Here is a 13503-nt window from a genome sequence, read left to right on the forward strand (position 1 = left end):
TCCCAATCGTGATTGCCATCTACTAGGCATGCATTCAGTTTTTTGTGGAATTAGAGAAATGCACAACAAGGTGAAACAAACATTGCGTGTCTGCAATGTGCAAAGTGCTATATATACATACAGACACAACTTGTCCAAAGTGTTGTCTGTGTTTGGAGATAACACACAGTATGTGTCCTGCACCCTTTGTCTGTCCTTTCACAAGGCCTTTATATCAAAAACTGCAGTCTTGTCTTAGCAGTCCTCTGCCTGAGTGTGATTAGAAAATTGAAAAAAAAGGCCCCACTCATTTGAAATCGCTTCATCGTGATAGGTCAGCTGAGCAATGAAAGGTACTATATGGCTTTAAAACATATGGGCCGCGAGATAGCTTAATTCCCATCGAACCTGTGGACAACACAAGCTGTTTTGTAGGCAAGCTGATAACCCCCGTGCTAGTGGAGCAGTCGTGTGTAAAACAAACCTGTAAAAGTGTGTGTCCTTTTCCTCAGTGTGTGGAGACGCTGACGAACCGGCAAATGGACATGCAGCTTTTTATCGCGGACGGCTGCAAAGAGGCTCTGCTGGAAGAGAAGAGACGCTTCTGTTTCCTGGTGGACAAGCACTGCATGTTTTCCTATCAGATCGCATCGTTTCACGACAAGGTTACGCAACTTTTTTCGGGTACAGCTTGGCTGCTCAAACGGCACACAGGTCATAAGTTATTAGCTTTACAAGACAAGAAAAAAGGACCGTTACTTGAAGATTTCTTTCAGGACATTTTAATTGTTTATAAATCCCTACTGAGGGCCCAGGTATTTATTATTCAGTAATATGAAAGGAATGCAATGTAAAACGCCACAGTAAGAAGTAGTCTTTTTGCAACTTTGGTAAATTAAATGTTTACATTTTTTGGGGTGTGGTCAGGCAAGAGACATCCTGATGGAGAAGCTGAACAGCTGGCAGGACCAATGCAATGACGCCACAGACATGCCCGAAAGTGTCACGACCATGATCGAGGGACTCCGTACTCCAATCTCTATAACACCCCTGCCCTCTCCGTCCCCCTCACGGCACAGTTTGGTATGTTTTGATCACCCTTGTCCACCCAGTGTATATAAGAATAATCTTAAATCCCTTAAGGTTGAATTGGGCCGTCACTATAGCAATCTTGGGGAAGGGGAGTTGAGAGAATGCATGTTCTCCCTTGAATGCTCAAATTTACATCATTGCGCATGTGTGGCAGAACATCTCAGCTCCACCTGCTCCATCTCAGAAGGCTCACATCAGCCCGCTAGTAAACATGTTCACTCCCGACAACAAAATTTCTGGCATAACCACCACAAGCAACAACCACGCAGGTGATACAAACAAGAAACTTACGCTGACTATTTCAACCACATCCTATCACAAAGCCAAAGCTCTTTTCCTGCTGTCAGATCATGAGAGCAACGGGGAGAACAATCTGGCCAGGTCCGTATCGGTGGCCACGGGTCTCAACAACGTGGTGAAAAGGGCGCGGGTTCGCACTATCTTCCCCCACACCGCCGGCAACAACAACACCCTGCTCAGCTTTGACGAGGGCGACGTCATCATCCTACTTATTCCTGAAGAGAAAGATGGGTGGATGTATGGTGAAATGGAGAAGAACGGAAAGTGAGTGTTCATTAGAGTAACACATCCAGGCACTGAGCGAATAGAGGCCAAAATCAGTCCTCACGCGGCAAAAACTGGTTGAAAAGATGGTGAACAAATGCCATGGTTTCTCCCAAAATATGTCTTTTTTTCTAGTCGAAAAAGGAAAGCTGACAAATTGTCTTCTTAAGGCAACAAAGAGATATTTGTAAAATACATTGAATGTTTTTGTTTTTCTAAATCTTCACCACTTTGCACGAGGTGAACACAACTGAGATTATTTTTGGAGAGCACTTGTTCTACATCGAGGGGGCTTTTTATATTTTATATTTATAATTGATAGGCCCATTTTGGACCAGACCAGATTTGGACAAAATCCTCCATCCAAAAGTCGTCGGGAGCTGGGTGGACAATGATTCTGTTAAACCTAATAAACCTTCTTGACAAAGTCTTTCCTTAATCTTCTAGTAGATTTTGCTTCTCATAGTTAAAATTGAAGCTTATCGACACTCCTAAGGAAGGGTAAGGAAAATGCTTTATTCTGAAATGTTTTGTGATCTTTTCACTGTGACACAAGTGCCTTTTGTTACTACAAATTTTAAAATGACCAAATAATTGTTGAAGCAATTATGTTTTCTAGAAAAAAAATCAAGATGAAATGATTAATGATTAATCACCCCCAAATTTAAAAGTTATTTAAAAGCTTTCTCTTCACTTATCAGAGTGCACCTTCTGACCATGGAGGATTGGGCTTTCAGAAATTGTGGTTCGGTCTTTTGTCTTCAGCTGTGATAATGTAACTGGGCAACTCAGCCAGGCTAAACTCCTACGCGACTGACAAGGACTGAAAACAAATGTTTATTTTACCTTGGCATTCGAAAATATTATTGTATTCTCAATTTTTATTGAACGCTGGCTACCGGGCCACGCAGGTTTTATTGACTGGCAGACACTTAGGTTACAAGAGAGATAGATGACGGACTCGACATCGGGCAAACTATGAGTCATCAAAGGATACCATTATAACATATTTCCAGCTCTTGTACAAATATTGACCCACAAAGGGATAGGTGCGGTAGCTGCATAGGAAAAAAAATCGGTATCAGTTGAAAACAATATTTCAGTTTGTGTTGTCAGACTGTTTTATAGCTGATGAAAGGTTTGGCATGGTCGGGATCCTGGTTGCTGTCAAGAATTAACCAAAAATTCAATATTGTCCAATGTTTTGACTGGTGACTCAATTTTAACTTTCACTTTAAAATATTTGCAATCATTAAACCAAAATCGCTGGTGGCCAGACAAAAAACCTGCATGTGATCAAACTAAAGAGGGCTTTGTATTAATTTTCTCTATTGTTTAGCGACTCCTAGTAGTAAAATAAAACCATTATCTGCTCCGCTTATCCACAGTAAGGTCGCGGGGGTGCTGGAGCCCATCCCAGCTATCTTCGGGCAGGGGACCCCCTGAACTGGTTGCCAGCCAGTTGCAGTGCACATGGAGACAGACAACTCACTTGCTTATTCACACCTAGGGACAATTTGGACAATTTTAACCTGACATGCAGGTTTTTCGAATGTGGGAGGAAACCAGAGTGCCCAGAGGAAACCCCCGCAAGCACGGGGGGAATATGCAAACTCCACACAGGAAGGTTAAATCTCATGACCTCATGACTGTGACGCACACGCGCTAACCACTGCGCTGCCGTGCTGCCCTATATTTCAATAACAACAAACAATTAATGAACTATCACACAAACTTGCAATTTTTTTGAAATACTATTAGATTGAGAAACCGTGAAGCTCGCCAAGGTGGTCTGCAATTTTGCTGCTCAAAAACCTTGTGAAAGGCTGGGCAAAAAAAAAAATGGAATAATTGTGTGATTTTGTCACTTTGAGCTGTCGTGATATGTATTCTCCCCTATGCTTTTGAGCTCTCGTTTATAGTTGCACTACGAAATGCAGCGACATCTAGTGATCATTTATTACACATTTAACTTTAAATACAAAATAATGTGCATTTTTTTTCTCCTTTTGAGATGGTAAACACCGTCCAAGTCTCAAATTTAACAAAAGTTGATCCTCCATCTCCACTTGAATATGATTGTGTTTGGAGCAAAGTGCCTGACCCTTTTTTGGTTTTCCATGTCGGCTTCTCGAAATGTATTGTTCAAAAATATTTAGTGTTTACTCGGGTTGCTTGTAGCAAGGCTTGAGACACCACTATCATGCTTTCCTTGTTGCAGGAGGGGCTGGTTCCCTTCGTCATACTGCCGTGCCTTCTCTGAGCCACTCGTGAACAACAACAGGTAAGCAGACTCCCGACTAAAACATGCACACGCAGTGACGGGTTTCAAGTTTCAGGCGCTCTATTGTTCGCTGTAATTCGTTTAGTTTCCCTATGAGCAAGTTAAGTCTGGCGGGGGTTCTCCCTTCGTTCAACCTTTGATTCTTAATGTCTTGAGTTGCATTCCACCTGGAACCCTCACCTACGCGTCAGCTTTTGTGTTTATTTAAATGAAAACTTTCATTGGAAATTCCAAATTACTACTCCTGTTCCGGCATCACGCATCGCCCCGAAAACAGATTCCTGATAAGAAAACCATGTCACTTCCATTGATATTTTTATTCCTTAAACTATTATTGGTGCTGCCGAGAAATATGCGTTGGATCTTTTTTTAACATGACGTAGGAAGAACGTCTCGCCCGTTGTGGTTTTCCGGTAAGCAATCACTGGCTTGGAGACTTTGGGAATGGGTGTATAGAACGTCAGGCTGAAACTAATAACTATTTTAACAATTAGTCAAATGAACAGATAAATTATATTTTTTTCTTACATTTAGCATGAAGTTGATTCAAATGGGTGGCAAAAATGAATAGAACTGAATTTACTTTTTATTGTCATTCCTTGTAACCATGCACACAGAACGAAACGTCGATACACCTGACCCGCACAGTTAAACTATAGCGAGCCGATGCAGCCGCAGCCAAACAGGGCGCCGCCATTTTAGACCCAACTGCTGTGTTGGGAGTCATTTGGTGACCAAACCCCCCAATTCCAACCCTTAATGCCGAGCGCCAAGCAGGGACGCAATGAGTACCAATGTTGTAAGTCTTAGGTATGACTCGGCCGAGGCTTGAACCAGCGACCTCCCAGTCTCGGAGCGGGCGTCCTACCATCTAGGCTACCGAGCTGAATGATAATGATATATCAACTAATACATATTTTATTTAACAGATTTGTACAAATCAAACTAAAATGCCCAATCTACAATCAATTAGACATGGTGCTCGGTCAGTAGAGCCATACATCCAGGAATAAACCCGAGTTCATTTTTCAGGGCAAAAATAATAAATTAAAATCAAGTAAATATTTCTTAGCTCTGTAAACCAAGAACAGTCTACCTAGCAGCAGTAGGACAGTGAGACAAAAATGATGGGCATTTTTGTGAAGTACATTCAGTGGTCAACTGCAAAGTCTGTACCAAAATAACTTTAATTCAAACATTTGTCGTTTTGACTTTTTAAGAACAGATGTTTTTTTTGGACTGCAGGTTTTCAATTTCTAATATCTTTGGCATAACGCTCAAGCTCTACTTTATAGCAAAATATACGTGCATCAAATGTGCAGTCCATGTCATAAAAACCTTCATGGGCTTCAATTGTTCTTGAATCTTAAGGCAAGTAGGATGCCGATTTACTGCCATAATAAGTAAGGTCTGCTTTGCAAACTTTTAAGTACCGTATTTTCCGCACTATAAGGCGCACCTAAAAGCCTTTATTTTTTTCAAAAACTGACCATGTGCCTTATAATACAGTGCGCCTTATATATGGATCAATATTAAGTCGCAAGGTCTCGTAACAAAGGCAAGCAGCCGCTGACTAGATTTTTCCTCGTCGGCGATGTGGTCCGCGGTGTATGCTGGGAAACATATGCCGGCATTTCATTTCCCAGCCAATGTGTCAATCATCATTTGAATCGATCACTATTGGCTAAAGTTATTCGGAGGTAAAGGGGGCGGATCATTTTTATCATTTACAGGCTCGCATAGGCTAAAGGGGCAAAACAAAGCCTGCAATTGGCCGAAAAAGATGAATGTGAATAGCAAGTTTGGTTGTCTACGGCATAGAGGAAACATGTTTTACCATTCTGTATTTGTAAATATTTTACTCTCCTGGATTTACTACACTCACGGATATAAAAGGACCATGGTTGCACATTATTATTGAACGCAACGACTTCGGTGAGCTACTCCAGCTATATATTTTCCCAGTATCTTGTTTCAGAGTGATGTTTCTGTGATGGGTCTTTTTTAAATAAAACTCAATTCCAAGTGTTTATTGTCATATGCACAGTAAAGTTGCGAGCGAAAAAGAAAAGAGAAACTAAGGAATGGTTGGTATTTCTTGAATCCCAAGACTTTAACCTTCCGAATGATATTTGGAATGATGCATTTGAGTGACATCGTACAGACACTGTTTCCGTATATGTCTGAGACACGTATTTGCTTCTTTGCAAGCTTTCGGAATGTTAAGGGGGTAATAAGTTTGACTGAACTATCTGACTGTTTTGTCGATTGTAGCGCCTTATAACCCGGTGCGCCTTATGTATGGAAGATATAGGACCAAAAACTATTTTTTGGGGGTGCGCCCTATAACCCGGTGCGCCCTATTGTGCGGAAAATACGGTAGTTGTTTTTCCATATTGAGGCTAAAATGCTCCCAAACTTGAAAAGTTTCAGTAGGTGTATTCGATGTTGACGCCGTAATTTCTGTATATGACCGCTCAAGAAAGAGACACTATTGCGCAGGGGCGACTTTCAGCAGAGATCCGAATCATATTTATTATCATAATTGCATTGCTACAACGAAAAAACAGTTGCACTTCAGTTGGTGAATTATACAATATAAAGACAACTAAATATGAAATGAAATGATCTGCATTTTATATAGTGCTTTTCAATGACTTCTCAAAGCGCTTTACAATGTGCTCCACATTTCCCAATAGCGGCCTTGCAGCCATGTAAGGCGCTAACCTGCTTATTGGGGGTATTAGGGGTTCAGTGTCTTACCCAAGGACACTTCGACATGTAACACGGACGAGCTGGGATTCGAACTGGGATCCTTTGATCGCAAGACGACCGCTCTACTTCCTGAGCTACTGCCGCCCCAATAATAGGAGATATAAAGTTATTACCTCTAATATAGAGTATTCACATCTAGGATAAAATCTGTACACAACCTGGACATTGCACTTAGAACCAGAAAAAAAATCAGAATTAAAACTGTGACGTCAACATGACAACTAAAATACTTTCCATTTACACAGTATTTTGGAAATAAAGTCAATGTGTAAATAAAGTAAACAATACAATGTAAAAAAACTGTAATAGAACCAACGAGTCAAGAAGATTTAAAAATAAAACTACACAACCAGGATAGTGCATTTTAACCGGGACATTTCACTTAAAAGCCGTGTTATTGCACTTTGAAATATTGCACTTTAAGACTGTGCTAACGACTACAGTTTAGTGTGTGGATAGCTTCGGGGGGTGTGAGGAGTCTTTCAGTATGTGTTTAGTTCTGCTAAAGTAGCAAGAGCTGGCTAGGTCCTCCGGGCTGGGAGGGGGCAGCTGGTGATCTTTTGGGCCGTGTTCTTAATCCTCTGTCGGGCTTTCCTGTCCGCTGAAGGGCATTCTATGTACCACGCCTTGAAGCAGTACTGTAGATGCATGCAGATTATATTCATGTCGAGATTCTTCGCTCTGTTGTAAAAAAATTGACAATAGCAATAGTTGACAATGGAATTCATCGTTGACTATTTCTATTAGTGGTTTTGTTAATAATGTCGACTATTCGTCGTAGAAAGCAAAAGGATTCCTAAAATCAACGTGTCATGACAACTGCATTTACACATTCAACATGGTAGATTTCAAATGTATGTGTTGCTTGCGTGCTACAGTGTGACGGTTGCACCGTACCGCAGCCAGAGTGTGGTCAACCTTCACCACCAGGACACGGAAACAGACGAGGCCACCATGATCCTTCCCCCTGAGGACTACGCCGACAGCTCCAGGCGCACCGTGGTCAAGACCCACCACCCGTCCTCCACCAACGCCAGCACTTTCGTCACGAACAACAACCACAGGCAGCATTCTCCCACACCCTCCGCCATGTCCTCTTCGTCCTCATCTGATCATCACGCGGTTAGTCGCCTCCTCTAGAGAAACTAACACTGCGATGTACAATGGTAACCTTTTCTTACGAGCTTAATTGGTTCATGTGACGAGTAAATCATCCCTTCATAAAGTTACTCAAAACGAATTGGTCCCCTCTTGTCCACCCAAAAGTAACCGTAAATGGCTGTAAAACTCAAATAGATATTAAACATAAAAATAGAATAAGAAAAATAAGCTAATATTACCGAAATAAAATGCAAGTTTACTATGAGAACTTCCCATGGATGCAGTCGCAGCAACAAGAGTGTGCCCGTTGTGTGGAGAAAGGGGTGCGTTGAGGCATTTGCAACCCTTGCCCATTTCGGCTCCAAATCCAGATCGTCTTGGTCACTGGTAGCAGGCATCAAACGTCATCTTAGATTGCTAATATTGTCGCGGTTCTCTACATAGTCTGTCTTTCTGTGAGTAAATCGGGGCCATGTGGTCTTTGTAAGGTTTATCCTCGTTTAATAAGGGGAATTTCATGCATTAATACAGATAGATATTGGCGAAGGTTGACAGGTATGAGAGGAAGAGACTGGTGATGATACGCAAGCGCACTCTGTACACTTAAAGTTACTGTAACATACACCCATAAAATGACAGGACAATTTTTTCCTGAAGTAGTTTTCATGTGCAAACTGGAGGGAAAAAGCTGATGCTGGTGGTGAGCAGACATGAGCGGTGAGCAGTAGCCTCTGGGAATCCTCATGACCTGGATTTTCTGTTGCATTCTGGGCAAGATTTTTCTTCCAAACAAAACTCGTATATTGAAATTCCCGTTGTAGAAAATTGTGGCACCAAAACGACTGTTTTTCTTAGTAGTACTTTACTCACCATTCTGTATACCGTATTTTCCGCACTATAGGGCGCACCAGGTTATAGGGCGCACCCCAAAAAATCGTTTTTGGTCCTATATCTTCCATAGATAAGGCGCACCGGATTATAAGGCGCTACAATGGGAACGTCGACAAAACAGTCAGATGATTCAGTCCAACTGATTACCCCCTTAACATTCCCAAAGCTTGCAAAGAAGCAAATACGTGTCGTAGACACCTGCGGATGCGGTGTCCGTACGATGTCACTCAAATGCATCATTTAAAATATCATTCGGAAGGTTAAAGTCTTGGGATTCAAGAAATGCCAAACATTTCTAAGTTTCTATTTTCTTTTTCGCTCGCAACTTTACTGTGCATATGACAATAAACACTTGGAATTGAGTTTAATTCACTCAACTCATCACAGCAACATCAAGATCGTTCTAAAACACGATACCGGGAAAATATAAAGCCGCATAGCTCACCTAAGTTCTCACGTTCAATAATGATACGCAATCACAGCATGCGCAGTGATCATGAAGGTGGTTCTCTTCATTTCGAATAGATCTTGATTTTTGCAATCCGGAGATGGAATTAGAGCTTGCTCTGTCCACTCCACGCATCGGCCCGATATTGCAGTACCTCCGGGCACGGTGCATTCGCAATGATCGCAGCAAGGCTTTAAGGCTAGGACCTTAGCTTGGCCTTTTGGCTGAGAGTAAGAGTCCCGGCTCCTAGGCTTTGTAGCGTATTATGAACTGACCGATAACAGATAACAGATAATGGATAATGAATAAAGAAGATGGAACAATAACCCTTAAAAAATCCCCCCCACCGTGAGTGAAGTAAATCCAGGAGAGTAAATTATTTGCAAATACAGACTAATAAAACATGTTTCTTTATATTGTACTTTAGCAAGCTTGCTACGCCATTGCTAAACTCTGCCAATTGCAGGGTTTGTTTTGGCCCTCTAGCCAATCCGAGGCTCTGAATAACTTCAGCCAATAGCGATCGATTCAACGGATGATTGATACATCTTTTTCGGCCAATTGCAGGGTTTGTTTTGGCGCTCTAGCCAATCCGAGGCTCCGAATAACTTCAGCCAATAGTGATCGATTCAAATGATGATTGACACATTGGTTAGTCAATGAAACGCCGGTAAATAAATCCCAGCATACACCGCGGACTACTTGGCGTTCGGGGGAAAATCTAGTCGGTGGTGGCAACTTAGTTGCAAGACTTTGCGAATTAATTTTGCTCCATAAATAAGGCGCATGGTCAGCTTTTGAAAAAAATTAAGACTTTTAGGTGCGCCTTATAGTGCGCAAAATACGGTATTCTGATTTTATTTATATTTTTTTTTTTTGGGGGGGGGGGGGGTGGGCCAGATTAAAATGCCCAATGAGCTGTATGTGGCCCATAGTTTGCTAACTCAAACTCGCTTTAAATCCTACCAGGGATGGTTAACTTTTGCATTTAAACCAATACTCTTCCAAATTGCTATAGATGATCATTGTTTGGGTTGAAACCCCCCTCGATAGGCATCTATTTGTTTTTGCATGTTGGTAGATCGTGGATTCCCATTCAGTTGATTTCGATTGATACACAATGAAAACCAGTCATTGTTTACTTGAGTGCGTGTGAAGGCAACAGCATTAATTCCAGCGTTGCCCAGTTACTGAGAAAAGCACCTGCGACTCCTTGCTGAGCTCTTCTGCTTCCTCACATGAAGGCCAAGCGTGACACGCCGCTCATTTTACACAACCACAACTTAATGTACTGTAGTTTATTAACATTTTTGTTTAACACATTGTTTGCTTTGGTATTTGGCGAAGTAGAATAAAGGAGCGCCGGGGGAAAGGGTAGGGTTTCTCTGGAATGCACCGTCACCACAACCCCCCAAAAAATGCAGCCTCACTGGTTTGCTATCGTGAAAGATCAGAGCTATATGCGACCAATAACCTCAAAGGTTAATAAAACGCGTGCCTGGGAGGAAACTCGCTACCTTCTATTGTGGGATCCAAAAAAATGATTAAAGTATTTCATGTTACAATCACGTGAATGACATTATGCAATTGATTGAGACAGCAAGTGTACAACAATCTCGGGTCTTTTTTGGGGGCGATTGGGACATGAGTGTTTGTATGATGTTGGAGCCAATTTGTGGAACGTTTCTCTCCACTAAGCTGCCCTCTTGTGGTAGCTGCTGAGGCAGGGAAAAAAAGAACAGTGTATTATTTAGCGACCCCTGGTGGTTACCAAATACATTCATTTCAAATAATAGATTTGAAAAAAAAGCACAATTACATTAGCTATCATATTAACGTGCATTAATTTGAATAGTCAACAGTGGAGAAATGTATATATATTTTGCATAACATGAGGCTAACATAGAGGGAGCGGACATAATTGTCCAACATCTTGCTGCTACGGATACCCCCCCAAAAAAACAAAAAACTGGGCATAAAATAAGAAATTTGGTCACCTTGAGTCTCTGTAGTTTGGATTCTTTCTTGTGCTTTGTAGCACTCGTTTTTGTTTGAACTTCACAATACAGCGACATCTAGAGGTGAAATACTACACTCAAATAATACAATTTCCAAAAAAATGCAGATTAAGAATTATGAAAAAAGTTCTCCATTTTAGTCTGAGTAGAAAGGCTGCTCACAATCATTCACAAGTTATTTCATTATTTTAGAAAATATTTATATCACCATTTGTGATACCGTTACCAGGCCGCAAGGAAAGAAATTAAATTTGACCTTGGTTACTGCTTATACCCTATTCGTGTATACATGCTTTTTTTCTCAAACAATAACATCAAAGGTTTTGATATGTTCCTGCAGTAAACTATAGTATATGGGCAATAGTCAGTCAACAAATACTGCCTTTCACATTTGCTTGACGTTGAATGTAAAATAAATATAGGTTGATGACATTATAGTTATATTTGATCTCATCATCACACGGTTTTTACTCACGGTACCACGTTGTCCCGTCTTTTATCTTGAAAGCGCACGTGATTGGTCATTTGTTGTACAAAGTTGTTTTGACTAATTCATTCCAATAATCTTCCATTACAACATGGCACCATAAGGTATCCAATCACTGATCTAAGTCCGTGTTTCCTAAACTTGGAACAAAGGCCCCTTTTTTTCATACTGTCCATCGATAACTTTCAAAATTAATTCCTAACATCAGTTTCATGAGTCTTTTTCCAAGCTTAATTTATCATGTTGTCTACATGGACAGTTTACAGTTACTCCTCGTCATTCACCGTGGCTCAGGAGGTAATTCAGGTTATTCATTTTGGTATAATGTACTCGTTTTTTCAAGTCTAATTATATTTGGTTCTTGATTTTGTTGGGGGGAAAAATTGACTTCAAATGAGCACAATATAAGTCAGTGGAAAAAAAATTCACTACATTCTAAAACATTTTTAGTAAAAATAATAAAACCAGCAAAATAATCTGCAAGATTTTTTACTTTTTGTTATATTCTGTTATTTTAGCTTTGCAATCTTAAACCTCTCCATCAGTCAAAAAAGTTATTACATATACTGCACGACCACATGAAGTATATCAAAAAAATGGTAACCTGCCGTCTCCTACTGATAGAGATGAATGTTACTCGGCTGACCACTGGTAGAGAGCAAATATACTGTAATGACCAATGGCCGGTTTTTGGAACGATAAAATGGGACGAGGTCTCACGGCACATTAGTGTACATTGGTTGCAAAACACTGATCTAAGCCACAAAGCCAGTTAAAAGAACATTTGATTTCAAAATAATAACAAAATACTTTTAGGAGTAGTAATTCAATGTGTATGATGCCCTAGAGATATTTTAATACGGTTCAAATATTTATAATAACTGGGGATAGGCACTTAAACATTTCAGCTTTGGCCTCCTCCCTTTGGGCACATTCTTCTGCATTGCATATTAGTATTCTACAGGTTTCTTTGAGCAAAAAGCTGGAAAAGGGTGGCATGTTTCTGAATGTGGAAGAGTTCAAGTACAGTAGAAGGGTCTTGTTCACAAGCAAGTGTAGGATGGAACTGGAGATCAAAAGACGGATCGGTGCGGGGTCTGCGTGACTGTAGATTATGCACCGGTCCGTCGTGGTGAAGGAACTGAACCTAAAGGCAACGTTCTCGATTTACTGGTCATCCTGCGTTCCTACACTGAAACATGTTAACCAACTGTGGTTCATGGCTAAAAGAACACGATCCCGGATATAAGCGGCTGAAAGGAGTTTCCTCTGCAGGGTAGCTGGGCTCTCCCTTAAACATAGGGTGAGAAGCTTGGTAATCCAGGACTCAGTGTAGAGCAGTTGCTCTTTCGTGTCAAGGGGAGCCAGCTGAGGTGGCTCAGGCATCCAGTAAGGAGGCCTTCTGGATGCCTCCCACAGGAGATGTTACAGGCATGTCTCACCCAACAATGGAGAGAATACGTTTCTAGGCTGGCCTGGGACCGCCTCGGGATCCCGTCGGATGAGCTGGATGAAGTGGCTGGGGATGGGGAGGTCTGGGCTTCCCTGCTGAGGCTGCTGCCCCCGCAACCCAACCCTGGATAAGCGGAATTGGGCGAATGGATGGGCTTCAGTTTCACTTACAATAATAAGTAACCTTATGGTCCCAATGTACCTCCAAACGGTGAAAATCCACCATGGCATCAAATCGTCCTCAATGTACAGGGTATATTCTTACTATGCGCTTTGCTTTGAAGTGTTCCATGATACATGTTGAAAAACATTTTGATGAGTGGATTTTTTTTTCCCCACAGACAAACCACATCAATGGCATCACCAGACCTACACCTGCCTACCTGGCGTAAGTTAGGCACTTAATTGTATG

General features: G+C 41.3%; 1 protein-coding gene and 1 pseudogene across 1 annotated transcript in view; both read left to right on the plus strand.

Moving 5' to 3' along the window:
- baiap2l1b (BAR/IMD domain containing adaptor protein 2 like 1b) overlaps nucleotides 1–13503 on the plus strand; it is a 38696-nt gene that overhangs the window by 23419 nt on the left and 1774 nt on the right. The window contains exons 7-13 of the mRNA XM_088339234.1: nucleotides 492–644; nucleotides 907–1062; nucleotides 1226–1340; nucleotides 1419–1635; nucleotides 3857–3919; nucleotides 7573–7816; nucleotides 13433–13479. Of these exons, the coding sequence (XP_088195360.1) occupies nucleotides 492–644; nucleotides 907–1062; nucleotides 1226–1340; nucleotides 1419–1635; nucleotides 3857–3919; nucleotides 7573–7816; nucleotides 13433–13479 (995 nt within the window). The remainder of the gene's footprint in view (nucleotides 1–491; nucleotides 645–906; nucleotides 1063–1225; nucleotides 1341–1418; nucleotides 1636–3856; nucleotides 3920–7572; nucleotides 7817–13432; nucleotides 13480–13503) is intronic.
- Nucleotides 9156–9310, plus strand: LOC148374662 (U2 spliceosomal RNA; annotated as a pseudogene).

The sequence above is a fragment of the Urocampus carinirostris genome, chromosome 1 (assembly GCF_059441175.1).
Source record: "Urocampus carinirostris isolate Australia breed hairy pipefish chromosome 1, RoL_Ucar_1.0, whole genome shotgun sequence".
NCBI classification, from domain to species: Eukaryota; Metazoa; Chordata; class Actinopteri; order Syngnathiformes; family Syngnathidae; genus Urocampus; species Urocampus carinirostris.